Raw genomic sequence first — 22656 nt, 5'->3', positions numbered from 1 at the left:
TGGATCAAACAGATCAATCCCACTTTTCCAGCCTGCTGAAGGCGTGGTGGGGTGGTCGACCACCCCCGGCTCTACCAGGGGCTTGAGGTGGTCTCCCACAGCTCTGATTATGTCATGTTCTGTGGCCTTGCTGTTGCATTTACTGACTGTCCCTGCAACACAGAAATAAACACATTTAGTCATATTATATAAAACATTCAAAGTAATGGATATGGAGCATCTATGCAACACAGAAACACATTTAGTCATATAAAACACTCAGGGCCGGTTTCACATTAAAGGCTTAAGCTTAGTCCCAGACTAAAAGATAGTGGTAGATTTAACTTTTGGATAGGAGTTAAATCCTTGAGGTTTTTGGCATCTGGAATCTTTCATTGTGAAACTGGTGATTTGTGTCGGTGCCAGTGAAGCAACTGTGTTTAATTGTTCACAAAGTCTGCAGGAGGAGTCTTTACATCTAGTTTCCTGATGCTGCTGGCCAAGCCAACTATAAAGTCTGCAGGAGGAGTCTTTATATCTAGTTTCCTGACGCTGCTGGTCAAGCCAACTATAAAGTCTGCAGGAGGAGTCTTTACATCTAGTTTCCTGATGCTGCTGGCCAAGCCAACTATAAAGTCTGCAGGAGGAGTCTTTACATCTAGTTTCCTGATGCTGCTGGCCAAGCCAACTATAAAGTCTGCAGGAGGAGTCTTTACATCTAGTTTCCTGATGCTGCTGGTCAAGCCAACTATAAAATCTGCAGGAGGAATCTTTACATCTAGTTTCCTGATGCTGCTGGTCAAGCCAACTATAAAGTCTGCAGGAGGAGTCTTTACATCTAGTTTCCTGATGCTGCTGGCCAAGCCAACTATAAAGTCTGCAGGAGGAGTCTTTACATCTAGTTTCCTGATGCTGCTGGTCAAGCCAACTATAAAGTCTGCAGGAGGAGTCTTTACATCTAGTTTCCTGATGCTGCTGGCCAAGCCAACTATAAAGTCTGCAGGAGGAGTCTTTACATCTAGTTTCCTGATGCTGCTGGCCAAGCCAACTATAAAGTCTGCAGGAGGAGTCTTTACATCTAGTTTCCTGATGCTGCTGGTCAAGCCAACTATAAAGTCTGCAGGAGGAATCTTTACATCTAGTTTCCTGATGCTGCTGGTCAAGCCAACTATAAAGTCTGCAGGAGGAATCTTTACATCTAGTTTCCTGATGCTGCTGGCCAAGCCAACTATAAAGTCTGCAGGAGGAGTCTTTACATCTAGTTTCCTGATGCTGCTGGTCAAGCCAACTATAAAGTCTGCAGGAGGAGTCTTTACATCTAGTTTCCTGATGCTGCTGGCCAAGCCAACTATAAAGTCTGCAGGAGGAGTCTTTACATCTAGTTTCCTGATGCTGCTGGCCAAGCCAACTATAAAGTCTGCAGGAGGAGTCTTTACATCTAGTTTCCTGATGCTGCTGGCCAAGCCAACTATAAAGTCTGCAGGAGGAGTCTTTATATCTAGTTTCCTGATGCTGCTGGTCAAGCCAACTATAAAGTGCAATTCTCTGAATATGGGCAGTTCCCAGGAGTGATTGGCTGGTTAGATGGATGTCATGTTCCCATCAAGTGTCCATCAACTCCTGATGCTGAGGAGTACCGTAACCTTAACAACTGGTTTACCATCAACTCCTGATACTGAGGAGTACCGTAACCATAACAACTGGTTTTACATCAACTCCTAATGCTGCGGAGTACCGTAACCATAACAACTGGTTTACCATCAACTCCTGATGCTGAGGAGTACTGTAACCATAACAACTGGTTTACCATCAACTCCTGATGCTGCGGAGTACCGTAACCATAACAACTGGTTTTACATCAACTCCTGATGCTGAGGAGTACCGTAACCATAACAACTGGTTTACCATCAACTCCTGATGCTGAGGAGTACCGTAACCATAACAACTGGTTTACCATCAACTCCTGATGCTGAGGAGTACCGTAACCATAACAACTGGTTTACCATCAACTCCTGATGCTGAGGGGTACCGTAACCATAACAACTGGTTTACCATCAACTCCTGATGCTGAGGAGTACCGTAACCATAACAACTGGTTTACCATCAACTCCTGATGCTGAGGAGTACCGTAACCATAACAACTGGTTTACCATAAACTCCTGATGCTGAGGAGTACCGTAACCATAACAACTGGTTTATCATCAACTCCTGATGCTGAGGAGTACCGTAACCATAACAACTGGTTTCCCATCAACTCCTGATGCTGAGGAGTACCGTAACCATAACAACTGGTTCTCCATCAATGTTCAGGGTGGATGCTAATCCTAATTTAGAGTTCTCAAACGTTGTTGCCTGTTGGAAAGGTGCAACTCACCATTGAAGGATTTCCCTCAACACTTCATTGGTCTCAGTTTCAGAGAGGACAACATAGTGGACTACTACTTGGTGACAGTGGATATTAGGGTGAGAAACATGGTCTACTAATAGTTACTACATAGTAATATGGTCTACTAATAGTTACTACATAGTAATATGGTCTACTAATAGTTACTACATAATAATATGGTCTACTAATAGTTACTACATAGTAATATGGTCTACTAATAGTTACTACATAGTAATATGGTCTACTAATAGTTACTACATAGTAACATGGTCTACTAATAGTTACTACATAGTAATATGGTCTACTAATAGTTACTACATAGTAATATGGTCTACTAATAGTTACTACATAGTAATATGGTCTACTAATAGTTACTACATAGTAATATGGTCTAATAGTTACTACATAGTAATATGGTCTACTAATAGTTACTACATAATAATATGGTCTACTAATAGTTACTACATAGTAACATGGTCTACTAATAGTTACTACATAGTAATATGGTCTACTAATAGTTACTACATAATAATATGGTCTACTAATAGTTACTACATAGTAATATGGTCTACTAATAGTTACTACATAGTAATATGGTCTACTAATAGTTACTACATAGTAACATGGTCTAATAGTTACTACATAGTAACATGGTCTACTAATAGTTACTACATAGTAATATGGTCTACTAATAGTTACTACATAGTAACATGGTCTACTAATAGTTACTACATAGTAATATGGTCTAATAGTTACTACATAGTAATATGGTCTACTAATAGTTACTACATAGTAATATGGTCTACTAGTTACTACATAGTAATATGGTCTACTAATAGTTACTACATAGTAATATGGTCTACTAATAGTTACTACATAGTAATATGGTCTACTAATAGTTACTACATAGTAACATGGTCTACTAATAGTTACTACATAGTAATATGGTCTACTAATAGTTACTACATAGTAATATGGTCTACTAGTTACTACATAGTAATATGGTCTACTAATAGTTACTACATAGTAATATGGTCTACTAATAGTTACTACATAGTAATATGGTCTACTAATAGTTACTACATAGTAATATGGTCTAATAGTTACTACATAGTAATATGGTCTACTAATAGTTACTACACAGTAATATGGTCTACTAATAGTTACTACATAGTAATATGGTCTACTAATAGTTACTACATAATAACATGGTCAGAATAACTTTTTATTCACTCCAGACATAAATCCCACAACAGCCATGCAGCAAAGATACAACAGAGCTCATATCCACACGAGAGGGATGGTCCAGAGTATGTTTGGAGAATGGAAAAATCGATTCCAGTGTTTTCACAATACACTTGGTTTCAAGCCAAGAAGATGCTGCAAGGTGATCATTGCTACAGCTGTGCTGCACAACTACCTGAAGCAGCATGACTGTCCTGATCTTATCATGATCAGCATCAAGCAGATGCTGTACCCATGACATGACTGAACCCACCCATGACTGAAACAGATGTACCCGTGGCTGAGGCAGATGTGTCCTTGACAGAGGCCGATGTGGCTGAGGCCGATGTGTCCTTGACTGAGGCCGATGTGGCTGAGGCCGATGTGTCCTTGACTGAGGCAGATGTGACTGAGGCAGATGTGGCTGAGGCAGATGTGTCCTTGACTGAGGCAGATGTGACTGAGGCAGATGTGGCTGAGGCAGATGTGTCCTTGACTGAGGCAGATGTGACTGAGGCAGATGTGTCCTTGGCTGAGGCAGATGTGCTCATGACTGAGGCAGTCAATGACCAACGAGGACTTGCACAGGGAGATGCTTCACATTGCAGCACTTCGACTAGATGAGATGCATTTAAATATGGAATGTATTCATTATGGATTATTTTTGCTTTGATAATGTTTGTTCTGTACACAATTCAAATGGTGTGCAGCAAAATGAAATGAGTGACTAAACCAAGGCTGGTTTAAAATGTAGTTTGTGGTGATTAAAATAGTCTCTCTCATGAATATCCAAATGACAAAACATTTATATTTTTTACATATCATATTGTTCACAATGTGTCACGTCCTGACCAGTAAAAGGGGTTATTTGTCATTATAGTATGGTCAGGGCGTGGCAGGGGGTGTTTGTTTTGTGTTTTTGGTGTTTTTGGTTTAGGATCTATGTTTTCTATATCTATGGTTTAATCTAGTTTTTCTATTTCTATGTTTTTTTTTGGCATGACCTCCAATTAGAGGTAGCTGGTTGTCATTGTCTCTAATTGGAGGCCATATTTAGTTGATGTTGTTTCACTTGTGTTTTGTGGGTGGTTGTTTCTTGTATAGCCTGTGTTTGCCTTACGGAACTGTCGTGAGTCGTTTTGTTATTTTTGTTTAAGTGTTCATGTTATTTTAATAAAAGAAGATGAGCACTCTACACGCTGCGCCTTGGTCCCCTTTGTACGACCCACGTTACACCATGACTGGTCATCACTATTGTCTCATTACTGTCTCTTTGTTGGATCATACCTCTCTCTTCCAACTTCATATCCAATTCAACCTGGACAATTCTCATTTCATGTTCTTCCTTCAGATATTTCATTTTATGCTCATGGAATTCTCTGGTTAACGTTTCATGCATGGTCATCTACTTTGTTCTCTGCTGAAAGGTGGTGGCAGCATCTTCTCTCAGGGATGTTATAGCAGATGTGGAGGGAACACACTCACTGTGTACTGGCTCTTCCAACCTGTTCACATTACACCCTCACTGTGTACTGGCTCCTCCAACCTGTTCACATCACACCCTCACTGTGTACTGGCTCTTCCAACCTGTTCACATTACACCCTCACTGTGTACTGGCTCTTCCAACCTGTTCACATTCCACCCTCACTGTGTACTGGCTCTTCCAACCTGTTCACATTACACCCTCACTGTGTACTGGCTCTTCCAACCTGTTCACATTACACCCTCACTGTGTACTGGCTCTTCCAACCTGTTCACATTCCACCCTCACTGTGTACTGGCTCTTCCAACCTGTTCACAGTACACCCTCACTGTGTACTGGCTCTTCCAACCTGTTCACATTCCACCCTCACTGTGTACTGGCTCTTCCAACCTGTTCACATTACACCCTCACTGTGTACTGGCTCTTCCAACCTGTTCACATTACACCCTCACTGGATACTGGCTCTTCCAACCTGTTCACATTCCACCCTCACTGTGTACTGGCTCTTCCAACCTGTTCACATTCCACCCTCACTGTGTACTGGCTCTTCCAACCTGTTCACATTCCACCCTCACTGTGTACTGGCTCTTCCAACCTGTTCACATTACACCCTCGCTGTGTACTGGCTCTTCCAACCTGTTCACATTACACCCTCACTGTGTACTGGCTCTTCCAACCTGTTCACATTACACCCTCACTGTGTACTGGCTCTTCCAACCTGTTCACATTACACCCTCACTGTGTACTGGCTCTTCCGACCTGTTCACATTCCACCCTCACTGTGTACTGGCTCTTCCAACCTGTTCACATTACACACTCACTGTGTACTGGCTCTTCCAACCTGTTCACATTCCACCCTCACTGTGTACTGGCTCTTCCAACCTGTTCACATTCCACCCTCACTGTGTACTGGTTCTTCCAACCTGTTCACATTCCACCCTCACTGTGTACTGGCTCTTCCAACCTGTTCACATTACACCCTCACTGTGTACTGGCTCTTCCAACCTGTTCACATTACACCCTCACTGTGTACTGGCTCTTCCAACCTGTTCACATTCCACCCTCACTGTGTACTGGCTCTTCCAACCTGTTCACATTCCACCCTCACTGTGTACTGGCTCTTCCAACCTGTTCACATTCCACCCTCGCTGTGTACTGGCTCTTCCAACCTGTTCACATTACACCCTCGCTGTGTACTGGCTCTTCCAACCTGTTCACATTACACCCTCACTGTGTACTGGCTCTTCCAACCTGTTCACATTACACCCTCACTGTGTACTGGCTCTTCCAACCTGTTCACATTACACCCTCACTGTGTACTGGCTCTTCCGACCTGTTCACATTCCACCCTCACTGTGTACTGGCTCTTCCAACCTGTTCACATTACACACTCACTGTGTACTGGCTCTTCCAACCTGTTCACATTCCACCCTCACTGTGTACTGGCTCTTCCAACCTGTTCACATTCCACCCTCACTGTGTACTGGTTCTTCCAACCTGTTCACATTCCACCCTCACTGTGTACTGGCTCTTCCAACCTGTTCACATTACACCCTCACTGTGTACTGGCTCTTCCAACCTGTTCACATTACACCCTCACTGTGTACTGGCTCTTCCAACCTGTTCACATTCCACCCTCACTGTGTACTGGCTCTTCCAACCTGTTCACAGTACACCCTCACTGTGTACTGGCTCTTCCAACCTGTTCACATTCCACCCTCACTGTGTACTGGCTCTTCCAACCTGTTCACATTACACCCTCACTGTATACTGGCTCTTCCAACCTGTTCACATTACACCCTCACTGTGTACTGGCTCTTCCAACCTGTTCACATTACACCCTCACTGTGTACTGGCTCTTCCAACCTGTTCACATTACACCCTCACTGTTTACTGGCTCTTCCAACCTGTTCACATTCCACCCTCACTGTGTACTGGCTCTTCCAACCTGTTCACATTCCACCCTCACTGTGTACTGGCTCTTCCAACCTGTTCACATTCCACCCTCACTGTGTACTGGCTCTTCCAACCTGTTCACATTACACCCTCGCTGTGTACTGGCTCTTCCAACCTGTTCACATTACACCCTCACTGTGTACTGGCTCTTCCAACCTGTTCACATTACACCCTCACTGTGTACTGGCTCTTCCAACCTGTTCACATTACACCCTCACTGTGTACTGGCTCTTCCGACCTGTTCACATTCCACCCTCACTGTGTACTGGCTCTTCCAACCTGTTCACATTCCACCCTCACTGTGTACTGGCTCTTCCAACCTGTTCACATTCCACCCTCACTGTGTACTGGCTCTTCCAACCTGTTCACATTCCACCCTCACTGTGTACTGGTTCTTCCAACCTGTTCACATTCCACCCTCACTGTGTACTGGCTCTTCCAACCTGTTCACATTACACCCTCACTGTGTACTGGCTCTTCCAACCTGTTCACATTCCACCCTCACTGTGTACTGGTTCTTCCAACCTGTTCACATTACACCCTCACTGTGTACTGGCTTATCCAACCTGTTCACATTCCACCCTCACTGTGTACTGGCTCTTCCAACCTGTTCACATTCCACCCTCACTGTGTACTGGCTCTTCCAACCTGTTCACATTCCACCCTCACTGTGTACTGGCTCTTCCAACCTGTTCACATTCCACCCTCACTGTGTACTGGCTCTTCCAACCTGTTCACATTCCACCCTCACTGTATACTGGCTCTTCCAACCTGTTCACATTCCACCCTCACTGTGTACTGGCTCTTCCAACCTGTTCACATTCCACCCTCACTGTGTACTGGCTCTTCCAACCTGTTCACATTCCACCCTCACTGTGTACTGGCTTATCCAACCTGTTCACATTCCTTTCCTCTGGAAAAAGAACATGGTTAGAAGCACAAATAAACTCATGTGGTCCTTATAATGAAGAAGAATAAAGATTGACTCAGACAGTGGAATATATTTAACAAAGAAAGTAACCAATTTACTGTCTTTGGTTTATGTACCATTAGTGCTCAGTTCTTCATCTGAACTGTCCAAATGGTCATCTTCTGGTATACCATCCAGAGGTCGGTCATCATCTGGTATACCATCCAGAGGTCGGTCATCATCTGGTATACCATCCAGAGGTCGGTCATCATCTGGTATACCATCCAGAGGTCGGTCATCATCTGGTATACCATCCAGAGGTCAGTCATCGTCTGGTATACCATCCAGAGGTCGGTCATCATCTGGTATACCATCCAGAGGTTGGTCATCGTCTGGTATACCATCCAGAGGTTTGTCATCGTCTGGTATACCATCCAGAGGTTGGTCATCGTCTGGTATACCATCCAGAGGTTGGTCATCGTCTGGTATACCATCCAGAGGTTGGTCATCGTCTGGTATACCATCCAGAGGTTGGTCATCGTCTGGTATACCATCCAGAGGTTGGTCATCGTCTGGTATACCATCCAGAGGTTGGTCATCGTCTGGTATACCATCCAGAGGTTGGTCATCGTCTGGTATACCATCCAGAAGTTGGTCATCATCTGGTATACCATCCAGAGGTTGGTCATCATCTGGTATACCATCCAGAGGTTGGTCATCATCTGGTATACCATCCAGAGGTTGCTGCTGCTCTATTATTCCTGACAGGAAGTCACTCAATTCATCAGTGTTGTCTTGTTTTGGTGGTCCACCACCAGTAGTAAATCTCTCTCTTCTGATCTCTGCTTTCTCTCTTTTTAAAGCCAGTTTAAGGTTCTTCCACAGAGTCTATAAAAGGCAGATATAATTTAATTAATAATAAAAGTGATGTCACAAAAATATGAATTTGAGAAATGTGAAATCCTGATAATAATGCAGATATCTCACCTCTAGTTGTTGTTTCTTCTTGTAATCCTGATAATAATGCAGATATCTCACCTCTAGTTGTTGTTTCTTCTTGTAGTCCTGATAATAATGCAGATATCTCACCTCTAGTTGTTGTACTCTTCTTGTGGTTACATTTCCATTGAATTCACTGCAAATTGCAGCCCAACCCACTTGTTCTACTGCTCAGTAGCAGCAGTGTGGTTTTTACCTTCAATAACTGGATGGTTTGACAACGTTTGTTTTGGAGGGTTTTTTCATACACACTAAATTATTTTTGCCTCTGCCATTGTTTCGTCTCCAGATTCACACCAGTATTGGTGTTTTCTATTCCGGGTTTTAATGAGCACCACTAGACCAACAGCATGTGTTCATACTGAACCTAATCAGGATTAACCCAGGTGTTCATACTGAACCTAATCAGGATTAACCCAGGTGTTCATACTGAACCTAATCAGGATTAACCCAGGTGTTCATACTGAACCTAATCAGGATTAACCCAGGTGTTCATACTGAACCTAGTCAGGATTAACCCAGGTGTTCATACTGAACCTAATCAGGATTAACCCAGGTGTTCATACTGAACCTAGTCAGGATTAACCCAGGTGTTCATACTGAACCTAGTCAGGATTAACCCAGGTGTTCATACTGAACCTAATCAGGATTAACCCAGGTGTTCATACTGAACCTAATCAGGCTTAACCCAGGTGTTCATACTGAACCTAATCAGGATTAACCCAGGTGTTCATACTGAACCTAATCAGGATTAACCCAGGTGTTCATACTGAACCTAATCAGGATTAACCCAGGTGTTCATACTGAACCTAATCAGGATTAACCCAGGTGTTCATACTGAACCTAATCAGGATTAACCCAGGTGTTCATACTGAACCTAATCAGGATTAACCCAGGTGTTCATACTGAACCTAATCAGGATTAACCCAGGTGTTCATACTGAACCTAATCAGGATTAACCCAGGTGTTCATACTGAACCTAATCAGGATTAACCCAGGTGTTCATACTGAACCTAATCAGGATTAACCCAGGTGTTCATACTGAACCTAATCAGGATTAACCCAGGTGTTTATACTGAACCTAATCAGGATTAACCCAGGTGTTTATACTGAACCTAATCAGGATTAACCCAGGTGTTCATACTGAACCTAATCAGGATTAACCCAGGTGTTCATACTGAACCTAATCAGGATTAACCCAGGTGTTCATACTGAACCTAATCAGGATTAACCCAGGTGTTCATACTGAACCTAATCAGGATTAACCCAGGTGTTCATACTGAACCTAATCAGGATTAACCCAGGTGTTCATACTGAACCTAATCAGGATTAACCCAGGTGTTCATACTGAACCTAATCAGGATTAACCCAGGTGTTCATACTGAACCTAATCAGGATTAACCCAGGTGTTCATACTGAACCTAATCAGGATTAACCCAGGTGTTCATACTGCACCTAATCAGGCTTAACCCAGGTGTTCATACTGCACCTAATCAGGATTAACCCAGGTGTTCATACTGAACCTAAATCAGGCTTAACCCAGGTGTTCATACTGAACCTAATCAGGATTAACCCATGTGTTCATATTGAACCTAATCAGGATTAACCCAGGTGTTCATACTGAACCTAATCAGCATTAACCCAGGTGTTCTCATTTAGGCTTACTTACCTGATTCCAGGACTCCAGTCTCCGACTAACTAAGGCAAATTTAAGCCAAGTTCAGGAAAGCTACTTAATTGTCCTAGTTTATCAAGTCCTGGCTTAATCTAAGCCCTGCAGGGTCTGAATGAAACGTCTGATTTTGATGTATTGTTGATTTTAAAATGTTTCAGTTTCAACAAATGCACTGGGTTGGTTGAAAAGTGATACTGTTTTGACATAGTGGAAGATACACTGAATTGATACTGTTTTTCATACTAAGATGGACTAAAATATGTGTTCATTGGTTATGCAAGAGGGCGGCAGGTAGCCTAGTGGTTAGAGCTGACAAGGTAAAAATATGTTGTCCTGCCCCTGAACAAGGCAGTTAACCCACTGTTCCCTGGTAGGCTGTCATTGTAAATAAGAATTTGTTCTTAACTGACTTGCCTAGTTAAATAAAGGTTAAATAAAATACAAACACAAATTAAGTCTGTTGACTGTCAGTCATGAGGTTAATTTGTTTTGCAATATGTTCAAATCAAATCAAGCTTTATTTATACAGCACATTTCAGACATGGATGCAACACAATGACTTCACAGGAAAAAACGAATAAAAAACTATGAAAATAAACAGAAATATTTACTACAGAACAAACATAAGAGGATAAAAAACTGAAGATCAACAACAGAAAGACTAATGAGCACCCTAAGGAAAATCCATTGATTTAAAATATTAACAATTGGATGCAATATTCAACCATAACGAGATGGACAAGCCAGCACAGGTGTAACACATACTGACTAACGAGGTGACACCAATCAGTGCGTCCTACGTGCTAACGAGCTAGACGGGCTAACGAGCTAGACGGGCTAACGAGCTAGACGTACTAACGAGCTAGACGTGCTAACGAGCTAGACGTATTTTTTCCCCACTAGCTTCAAGAACTCTCGTCTTCCTAAAACTCACTAGCTTCCGGAACGAGCCCAAACAAAACTCATCTCCAATACAGGAAAAAGGTGCAGTCAAAAATAAATTGTGATCCATGGCAACGCACTGGCTAAACACAAAACACTAAACTTTTTGACTGCCCACCCTTGAGACAATCAGAAACCAACTTGATAGGCATGTTGTTGGATCGGGGCCCAGTCCCCAATGTCATGCTCTAGTACATTTGGGTTGGCACATCTGGGAATGAATCCTGATATTCTAAAAGCAGGGCAACAATGTCAATATAATTGTACATAAAAATTGTCAGTTGGTTACATAAACAATTATCATTACTAAATGTTACATGAAATGTAAATATGAAATAGCCCCAGTGTCAAAACACAGTTTTAAGTGTCCAAATCAATAACCAATATGCAGAAACAGTTTGGGATAAATTAAAAACCTAAACATAAAATGTGCTATGTACACAAACATCTGCCACAATAATCATATTACTTGTATTTTTTTAAACAATCACCTTATAAACTGCAAAAGCACCAGAAACACTGTTGTTTTGACAAGTAGCAATAAATCACTGATATCGATTAGGGGGGAAATCAGGTTGTACGTGATGTTGAATCTAACACAACTAAAAAAACACATGGAAATGGGAGATATCTTTTACCTCACTGGTTAGAGGACAACCTGCAGAAGACAGTCAGCTACATTTTGGCGTCACTTTTTGTTAAATCACATAAATAGTACTCTACCATTTCAGAGCCTGGATTGTCCCCCTGAGGCTAATAACCATATCATGCTGAAATCAATTGATAAATGGCAAACGTTTAGGCTTCTACATTGTGACATTATTAAAATACTCCTAGTACAATGTTAAAACATTCTACATTGTGACATTATTACATTGTGACATTATTTCATTGATATCATGAAACAACTCCTTCATGTATGTATTTTCTGATATTTGATCAGAGATCTTTTATCAGAGTATCTCTGGTCACAGCTATAAGATTTCTCTCCTGTGTGTCTTCTCTGGTGCACTGTCAGATGGCCAGATTGACCAAAACTCTTCCCACATTGACCACAGCTATAAGGTTTCTCTCCTGTGTGTGTTCTCTGGTGCACTGTCAGATCGCTAGATTGACCAAAACACTTCCCACATTGACCACAGCTATAAGATTTCTCTCCTGTGTGTGTTCTCTGGTGTCGAGTCAGATTGTTAGATTCAGTAAAACTTTTCCCACATTGGTCACAGCTATAAGGTTTCTCTCCTGTGTGTGTTCTCCTGTGTCTAGTCAGAATGTTTGATGTAATAAAACTCTTCCCACATTGATCACAGCTATAAGGTTTCTCTCCTGTGTGTATTCTCTGGTGCACTGTCAGATCGCTAGATTGACCAAAACACTTCCCACATTGACCACAGCTATAAGGTATCTCTCCTGTGTCTGTTCTCTGGTGTAGAGTCAGATTGCTAGATTCAGTAAAACTCTTCCCACATTGATCACAGCTATAAGATTTCTCTCCTGTGTGTGTTATCTGGTGTGATATCAGGCTGGTTGACTGAGTAAAACTCTTCCCACATTGACTACAGCTATAAGATTTCTCTCCTGTGTGTATTCTCTGATGAATTTTAATGCCTGCTGAGGAGGTGAATCTCTTCCCAGTCAGAGCAGCAGTGAGTTCTCTTCCCTGTGGATCTCTGCAGGTGTTTCTTGAGGTGTTCTGATCTGGAGAGACCCTTCTCTGCCTCGTCAGCATCATGAGGTTGTTGAGGTTCTCCAGCGCACCCAGGATAGTCCTGTCTCTCTCCTGTGTGAACAACAAAGTCAGACAGATGGTTAAAGGCCCACAACAGCGGAAATTCACTGTAAAAGGTGATGCCAACAGCATAGCCATGATGTTGTCAACAATTTAAGTCTGTAATGAATGTTACAATTATTTGACAATTGTCTTAAAATGAGCAAGAATAGTCATATTTTGTCTTGTTTTCACATTAGTAGTAACATCGATGATTGTAGGCTAGAAATAAGTTATTAAAGTTGTTGAAATCCTAAGCAGTTTGCCAGACGACTTTCGCTCTCCAACTTTGGTCCCTTTCTGTGTTTTCTAAAATGGCGGCACGAGGGCAATGCGCACACAATTTGATTGCAGAAACTCCTCCCTGCTAATGAGGAAACCGCTAGTTATGGATGTAGTATATCTGGTAATGAGGAAACCACTAGTTATGGATGTAGTATATCTGGTAATGAGGAAACCACTAGTTATGGATGTAGTATATCTGGTAATGAGGAAACCACTAGTTATGGATGTAGTATATCTGGTAATGAGGAAACCACTAGTTATGGATGTAGTATATCTGGTAATGAGGAAACCACTAGTTATGGATGTAGTATATCTGGTAATGAGGAAACCACTAGTTATGGATGTAGTATATCTGCTAATGAGGAAACCACTAGTTATGGATGTAGTATATCTGGTAATGAGGAAACCACTAGTTATGGATGTAGTATATCTGGTAATGAGGAAACCACTAGTTATGGATGTAGTATATCTGGTAATGAGGAAACCACTAGTTATGGATGTAGTATATCTGGTAATGAGGAAACCACTAGTTATGGATGTAGTATATCTGGTAATGAGGAAACCACTAGTTATGGACGTAGTATATCTGGTAATGAGGAAACCACTAGTTATGGACGTAGTATATCTGGTAATGAGGAAACCACTAGTTATGGATGTAGTATATCTGGTAATGAGGAAACCACTAGTTATGGATGTAGTATATCTGGTAATGAGGAAACCGATAGTTATGGATGTAGTATATCTGCATGGAGCAAAAATGGTGAGCAAAGATTTTAGTTTTTCACAAGGTATTCTGAATATTACAGCGCATTATCAGCACAAGATCAGGAGTGCTACTCAAGGAACCTCACATTAAGTTCTGTGTCTATTCACTAATTCACCACCGTGGGGGAAAACTCAGGGGAGTTCTCATAGGCTGACAGTAAAAATAGCCTCCATTTCCAGGTTGCTTATGAGTGCATTTCACACAACGTATGGATAATAATTGTAAGGGTCATTTGAATGTCCTGTGTGTTATTGTGTTATTGTTGCAAATCAACTGCTTTATACTTAAAAAACACTTCAACCAGTAAAATGCTCTTCGGCTAGCTTTGCCATCAGCCTGAAACTTAGGGTTGGTATACTAAGTGTTTGCCAAATTGGCCCATAACTTCACCAAACAATAACATAGACCTACTGTAGGACCCATAACTTCACCTAACAACAACATAGACCTACTGTAGGACCCATAACTTCACCTAACAATAACATAGACCTACTGTAGGACCCATAACTTCACCTAACAACATAGACCTACTGTAGGACCCATAACTTCACCTAACAACAACATAGACCTACTGTAGGACCCATAACTTCACCTAACAATAACATAGACCTACTGTAGGACCCATAACTTCACCTAACAACAACATAGACCTAGGACTATAAATAATTTAATATTTTAGGTGAAACAAGGAGACTAAAATGTCTTTGTCATGACATTTCATAACCTGATCACCAGATAATTTTGTGAATAATCCCACTAGGCTACTCTGTAATGTGTTGTCATTCTAAATGTCCTAAATAAAGGAAAATAGCTCTGTGTGTTGTACAATAGCCTATCCATCAAGGAACAGTTCTCTACACATTATGAGCTAAGTATCTCCGTTTCCAAACGGACTAACGAGACCCTACTGTAAATCAAGTAGACAATAACACATTATAAATATCGATTTGTTTGGGATGTTGGATCCAACATGGAGCACGGCATAACTGTCTTTACCGGTGTAATGAATGAAGAACTACATTTGACTGGCATGCAGAAAATGATTTCCTGGATCAGCTGATGATAGTTGAACATGTGACTGTAGTAGAAACATCTGTTGGGTTGGTAGAATGTGTAAAGACCCACCTCATTGGTTAATATTCACTGTAGTATTAACACCTGTTGGGTTGGTAGAATGTGTAAAGACCCACCTCATTGGTTAATATTCACTGTAGTAGAAACATCTGTTGTGTTGGTAGAATGTGTAAAGACCCACCTCATTGGTTAATATTCACTGTAGTAGAAACATCTGTTGTGTTGGTAGAATGTGTAAAGACCCACCTCATTGGTTAATATTCACTGTAGTAGAAACATCTGTTGGGTTGGTAGAATGTGTAAAGACCCACCTCATTGGTTAATATTCACTGTAGTAGAAACATCTGTTGGGTTGGTAGAATGTGTAAAGACCCACCTCATTGGTTAATATTCACTGTAGTAGAAACATCTGTTGTGTTGGTAGAATGTGGAAAGACCCACCTCATTGGTTAATATTCACTGTAGTAGAAACATCTGTTGGGTTGGTAGAATGTGTAAAGACCCACCTCATTGGTTAATATTCACTGTAGTATTAACATCTGTTGGGTTGGTAGAATGTGTGAAGACCCACCTCATTGGTTAATATTCACTGTAGTATTACCATCTGTTGGGTTGGTAGAATGTGGAAAGACCCACCTCATTGGTTAATATTCACTGTAATATTACCATCTGTTGGGTTGGTAGAATGTGGAAAGACCCACCTCATTGGTTAATATTCACTGTAGTAGAAACATCTGTTGTGTTGGTAGAATGTGGAAAGACCCACCTCATTGGTTAATATTCACTGTAGTATTACCATCTGTTGGGTTGGTAGAATGTGGAAAGACCCACCTCATTGGTTAATAATCACTGTAGTGGAAACATCTGTTGGGTTGGTAGAATGTGTAAAGACCCACCTCATTGGTTAATATTCACTGTAGTAGAAACATCTGTTGTGTTGGTAGAATGTGGAAAGACCCACCTCATTGGTTAATATTCACTGTAGTAGAAACATCTGTTGTGTTGGTAGAATGTGGAAAGACCCACCTCATTGGTTAATATTCACTGTAGTAGAAACATCTGTTGTGTTGGTAGAATGTGGAAAGACCCACCTCATTGTTTAATATTCACTGTAGTAGAAACATCTGTTGGGTTGGTAGAATGTGTAAAGACCCACCTCATTGGTTAATATTCACTGTAGTAGAAACATCTGTTGTGTTGGTAGAATGTGTAAAGACCCACCTCATTGGTTAATATTCACTGTAGTATTACCATCTGTTGGGTTGGTAGAATGTGGAAAGACTCACCTCATTGGTTAATATTCACTGTAGTATTACCATCTGTTGGGTTGGTAGAATGTGGAAAGACCCACCTCATTGGTTAATATTCACTGTAGTAGAAACATCTGTTGTGTTGGTAGAATGTAGAAAGACCCACCTCATTGGTTAATATTCACTGTAGTAGAAACATCTGTTGTGTTGGTAGAATGTGGAAAGACCCACCTCATTGGTTAATATTCACTGTTGTAGAAACATCTGTTAGGTTGGTAGAATGTGTAAAGACCCACCTCATTGGTTAATATTCACTGTAGTATTACCATCTGTTGTGTTGGTAGAATGTGGAAAGACCCACCTCATTGGTTAATATTCACTGTTGTAGAAACATCTGTTAGGTTGGTAGAATGTGTAAAGACCCACCTCATTGGTTAATATTCACTGTAGTATTACCATCTGTTGGGTTGGTAGAATGTGGAAAGACCCACCTCATTGGTTAATATTAACTGTAGTAGAAACATCTGTTGTGTTGGTAGAATGTGGAAAGACCCACCTCATTGGTTAATATTCACTGTAGTAGAAACATCTGTTGGGTTGGTAGAATGTGGAAAGACCCACCTCATTGGTTAATATTCACTGTAGTAGAAACATCTGTTGGGTTGGTAGAATGTGTAAAGACCCACCTCATTGGTTAATATTCACTGTAGTAGAAACATCTGTTGGGTTGGTAGAATGTTGAAAGACCCACCTCATTGGTTAATATTCACTGTAGTATTACCATCTGTTGGGTTGGTAGAATGTTGAAAGACCCACCTCATTGGTTAATATTCACTGTAGTATTACCATCTGTTGGGTTGGTAGAATGTGGAAAGACCCACCTCATTGGTTAATATTCACTGTAGTAGAAACATCTGTTGTGTTGGTAGAATGTGGAAAGACCCACCTCATTGGTTAATATTCACTGTAGTATTACCATCTGTTGTGTTGGTAGAATGTGTAAAGACCCACCTCATTGGTTAATATTCACTGTAGTATTACCATCTGTTGGGTTGGTAGAATGTTGAAAGACCCACCTCATTGGTTAATATTCACTGTAGTATTACCATCTGTTGGGTTGGTAGAATGTGGAAAGACCCACCTCATTGGTTAATATTCACTGTAGTAGAAACATCTGTTGTGTTGGTAGAATGTGGAAAGACCCACCTCATTGGTTAATATTCACTGTAGTATTACCATCTGTTGGGTTGGTAGAATGTGGAAGTAGGTTATTATTACTTATTACAAATCTGCAGTTGTCTGACTATTATATTATTATTTAATGAAATAAATGTAAAAATGCACTTTTTCTCTGGAAATAATATCAACATTTATCTGCGTTTCCCTCCAGTCAACAGACCGAGACGTGCGTCTTTCAGGCGATGCTTTCAGCGTGACGTATAATCTAGTGGACGGAACACTTCTTCAACAACATCTAGTCAGACACCTCGGTAGCTTCCTAGCCGAGTCATTCAAGCTGTTCAGACTGCTTCGGTGTATATTTGTCACTGTATTTTAAACATAATTCTGTCTTATAACTATTTTCTCCATTTAATGTCATATTTCCGTTTAGTCAGGTAACGGTAGCTGGCTTGATAAATTAGCCTATCACTAGGCTAGTCGCTAACTAGCTAGGTTAGCTGGCTAACATTCCCGACCATGAGTTCACTAAGCTACTCTCCTGTTAAAGAAGAGGAGGTCTGCTGGACGGAGAAAGAGGCTCTAGTGAAACAGGAGGAGGAAGAGGGTCTGTGTCTGAACGTGGTCGTGAAAGAGGAAGAGGAGGATGTCACACTACAAAAAGAAGTTGAGGCTGAGGCTGTTACATTGAAAGAAGAAAAGAAAGATGATGCTTTTTTTGGAGTGAAGGAAGGAGAGAGAACTGTCATATTGAAGGAGGAAGAAGAGGAGGAGGAGACAGAAGATCTGAACACGAGTAAGTCCTGTCTTGAAAATAGTTGTTGAACTGATGCGTGGTTTTAAAACGGCATTCTACTGAAGTTCTGAGCTTAAATGCCGTTTTTTAATGTAGGAATTGATAAAGCTACACTGTAAGATGTGAATACCATCAACAAGCTGGCCAACAACAAAACTTTAACAATGGATTTGCAGCAAAATCACAACTTAGATGTCTCACAGAATGGACTAGCCCTCATTCAATACTGCAATTACATTGTATTAAACTGGAGGACAATTCCTAGGCCAATATTAACTGCGGTCAAGTGAGCAGACAGTCGCAAAACACGGTCAGTCCATTTGCTCTTCAGTTTCTTCCTGAAATCGCGTGCGCAAATTGACTTTACGGAATCACGTGTTTTTTCTGGTAGGGAAACTGAGTTGGATGGACTCTCATGCACAGATAGTCGAGACATGGCGACAAATCATTCCAAGAAAACCGTTTGACCCACACTTTTAATTTTGGCGTTGTCAAAAAGGACTTTGATATCGTTGCTAGAGTGAGGCTGCAGTAGTCTAACATGGTGCTGTTTAGCAAATGTTGACTTGTTAAAGCAACTTGTTTACAGTCATGACATACACTATCTATACAAAAGTATGTGGACACCCCTTCAAATTAGTGGATTCGGCTATTTCAGCAACACCTGTTGCCGACAGGTGTATAAAATCGAGCACACAGCCATGTAATCTCCATAGACAAACATTGGCAGTTGAATAGCCTTACTGAAGTGCTCAGTGACTTTCAACGTGGCACCGTCATAGGATGCCATCATTCCAATAAGTCAGTTTGTTGAATTTCTGCCTTGCTAGAGCTTCCCCAATCAACTGTAAGTGCTGTTATTGTTAAGTGGTAACATCTAGGAGCAACAACCGCTCAGTGGTGGGCCACACAAGCTCATAGAACGGGACCGCCATGTGCTGAAGCGCGTAACGAGTACAAATCGTCTGTCCTCGGTTTCAACACTCGCTACCGAGTTCCAAACTGCCTCTGGAAGCAATGTCATCACAATAACTTTTTGTCAGGATCTAAATGAAATGGGTTACCATGGCATCCACATACAAGCCTAAGATCACCATGCGCAATGCCAAGCGTCAGCTGGAGTGGTGTAAACGCTACAGCATACAATGACATTCTAGACGATTCTGTGCTTCCAACTTTGTGGCAACAATTTGGGGAAGACCCTTTCCTGTTTCAGCATGACAATGCCCCTGTGCACAAAGCGAGGTCCATAAAGAAATGGTTTGTCGAGATTGGTGTAGAAGAACTTGACTGGCCTGCACAGAGCCCCGACCTCAACCCCATCGAACACCTTTGGGATGGATTGGTACGCCAACTGCGAGCCAGGCCTAATCGCCCAACATCAGTGCCCGACCTCACTAATGCTCTTGTGGCTGAATGGAAGCACAGCAATGTTCCAACATTTAGTGGAAAGCCTTCCCAGAAGAGTGGAGGCTGTTATACCAGCAAAGGGGGGACCAACTCCATTTTAATGACCATGATTTTGGAATAAGTTGTTCGACAAGCAGGTGTCCATATATTTATGGTCATGTAGTGTATCTACTGTAGTCCAAAGTTGCTCTATAGCTCTGTCACCGAAATAAATGTATTTCCTGTTGCCAAGTCATTTCCGGTTTCTATGCCTTTAGTTTTCCCTGTGGACCAATTTATGGGTGAATCCTGAAAGCTATAGATGGATTGTTCCAGAAGGTTGTGTTTTTAGGGATTCATATTGATTCTTGTAGAAACGTTCAATTTTCTTCCACATTGTTCTAGTGTTCTTCCACATTGTTCTAGTGTTCTTCCACATTGTTCTAGTGTTCTTCCACATTGTTCTAGTGTTCTTCCACATTGTTCTAGTGTTCTTCCACATTGTTCAAGTGTTCTTAAGTATGAAGCTGTTAATGTTCTATATTTTATCCTTTGAAAATAGATACGTACAATTATTCTGTGGCTGAGCGAGTGCATCTTCAATCTGTACCCATTGTTCCTCTTTAGTGCATTTAACTATACAGTACCAGTCAAAAGTTTGGACACAACTACTCATTCAAGGGTTTTTCTTTAATTTTACTATTTTCTAAATTGTAGAATAATAGTGAAGACATCAAAACTATGAAATAACACATATGGAATCATGTAGTAACCAAAAAAGTGTTAAACAAATCAAAATATATTTTAGGTTCTTCAAAGTAGCCACCCTTTGCCTTGATGACAGCTTTGCACACTCTTGGCATTCTCTCAACCAGCTTCACCTGGAATGATTTTCCAACAGTCTTGAAGAAGTTCTCACATATGCTGAGCACTTGTTAGCTGCTTTTCCTACACTCTGTGGTCCAACTCATCACAAACCATCTCAATTGGGTTGAGGTCGGGTGGTTGTGGAGGCCAGGTCAACTGATGCAGCACTCCATCACTCTCCATGGTCAAATAGCCGTTACACAGCCTGGAGGTGTGTTTTGGGTCATTGTCCTGTTGAAAAACAAATGATAGTCCCACTAAGCACAAACCAGGTGATATGGCGTATCGCTGCAGAATGTTGTGGTAGCCATGCTGGTTAAGTGTGCCTCAATCTAAATAAATCACAGACAGTGTCACCAGCAAAGCACCCCCACACCATCACATCTCCTCCATGTTTCACGGTGGGAACCACACATGCGGAGATCATCCGTTCACATACTCTGCGTCTCACAAAGACACGGCGGTTAGAATCAAAAATCTCAAATTTGGACTCATCAGACCGAAGGACAAATTTCCCTGGTCTAATGTCCATTTCTTGTGTTTCTTGGCCCAAGAAAGTCTCTTCTTATTATTGATGTCCTTTAGTAGTGGTTTCTTTGCAGCAATACGACCATGAAGGCCTGATTCACACAGTCTCCTCTGAACAGTTGATGTTGAGATGTGTCTGATACTTGAACTCTGTGAAGCATATATTTGGGATGCAATCTGAGGTGCAGTTAACTCTAATGAACTTATCCTCTGCAGCAGAGGTAACTCTGGGTCTTCCTCACCTGTGGCAGTCCTCGTGAGGGCCAGTTTCATAGTGCTTGATGGTTTTTGCAACTGCACTTGAAGAAACTTTCAAAGTTCTTGACATTTTCCAGATTGACTGATCTTTATGTCTTAATGTAATGATGGACTGTCATTTCTCTTTGCTTATTTGAGCTGTTTGTGCTGTAAAATGGACTTGGTCTTTCAGCGAATAGGGCTATCTTCTGTATACCAACCCTACTTTGTCACAACTGATTGGCTCAAACGCATTAAGAAATATTCTAGTGTTATAGTGTTCTAAAACTTTTCTAGTGTTCTAAAACTTTTGACCGGTAGTGTATATTAAAGGAGATCTAGATTGTAGATCATCAGTTATTAGGTCTGCTATCATGTTATATATATTTATATATTAAAGGAGCTCTAGACTGTAGATCATCAGTTATTAGGTCTGCTATCATGTTATATATATTTATATATTAAAGGAGCTCTAGACTGTACATCATCAGTTATTAGGTCTGCTATCATGTTATATATATTAAAGGAGATCTAGACTGTAGATCATCAGTTATTAGGTCTGCTATCATGTTATATATATGTATATATTAAAGGAGATCTAGACTGTAGATCATCAGTTATTCTTTATTTTTCCTATTGTCATTCCTATTGTCATTATTGGGGAAGGCACTGTAGCTCAGTGCCATCCCTGTAGCTCAGTTGGTAGAGCATGGTGTTTGCAACGCCATTGTGGGTTCAATTCCCACGGGGGGCCAGCACAGGAAAAAAAATGTATGAAATTGTATGAAATGTATGCATTCACTACTGTAAGTCGCTCTGGATAAGAGCGTCTGCTAAATGACTAAAATATAAAAATGTAAAAATTTAGTTTTTTCCATGTTAATTTTATGTCCTAATTTTATGTCCTGAGATTTTAGAGGATTCTGAAAATATTTTTAGCAGGGGGGCATTGAGTTTTCAAT

At 41.1% G+C, this 22656-nt stretch overlaps 1 protein-coding gene across 1 annotated transcript in view; it reads right to left on the bottom strand.

Annotated features, from left to right (window-relative positions):
* LOC115186638 (zinc finger protein 135-like) overlaps window positions 1–13152 on the bottom strand; it is a gene marked incomplete at both ends in the record, with an annotated part of 67108 nt that extends 53956 nt beyond the window's left edge. The window contains one exon of the mRNA XM_029746207.1: window positions 12588–13152. Coding sequence (XP_029602067.1) covers window positions 12588–13152 — 565 coding nt within the window. The remainder of the gene's footprint in view (window positions 1–12587) is intronic.
* Window positions 13153–22656: the final 9504 nt, after the last annotated feature.

This window comes from Salmo trutta, unplaced genomic scaffold (assembly GCF_901001165.1).
Source record: "Salmo trutta unplaced genomic scaffold, fSalTru1.1, whole genome shotgun sequence".
In the NCBI taxonomy this organism is placed as follows: domain Eukaryota; kingdom Metazoa; phylum Chordata; class Actinopteri; order Salmoniformes; family Salmonidae; genus Salmo; species Salmo trutta.
This window is presented reverse-complemented; position numbering and strand designations above follow the sequence as displayed.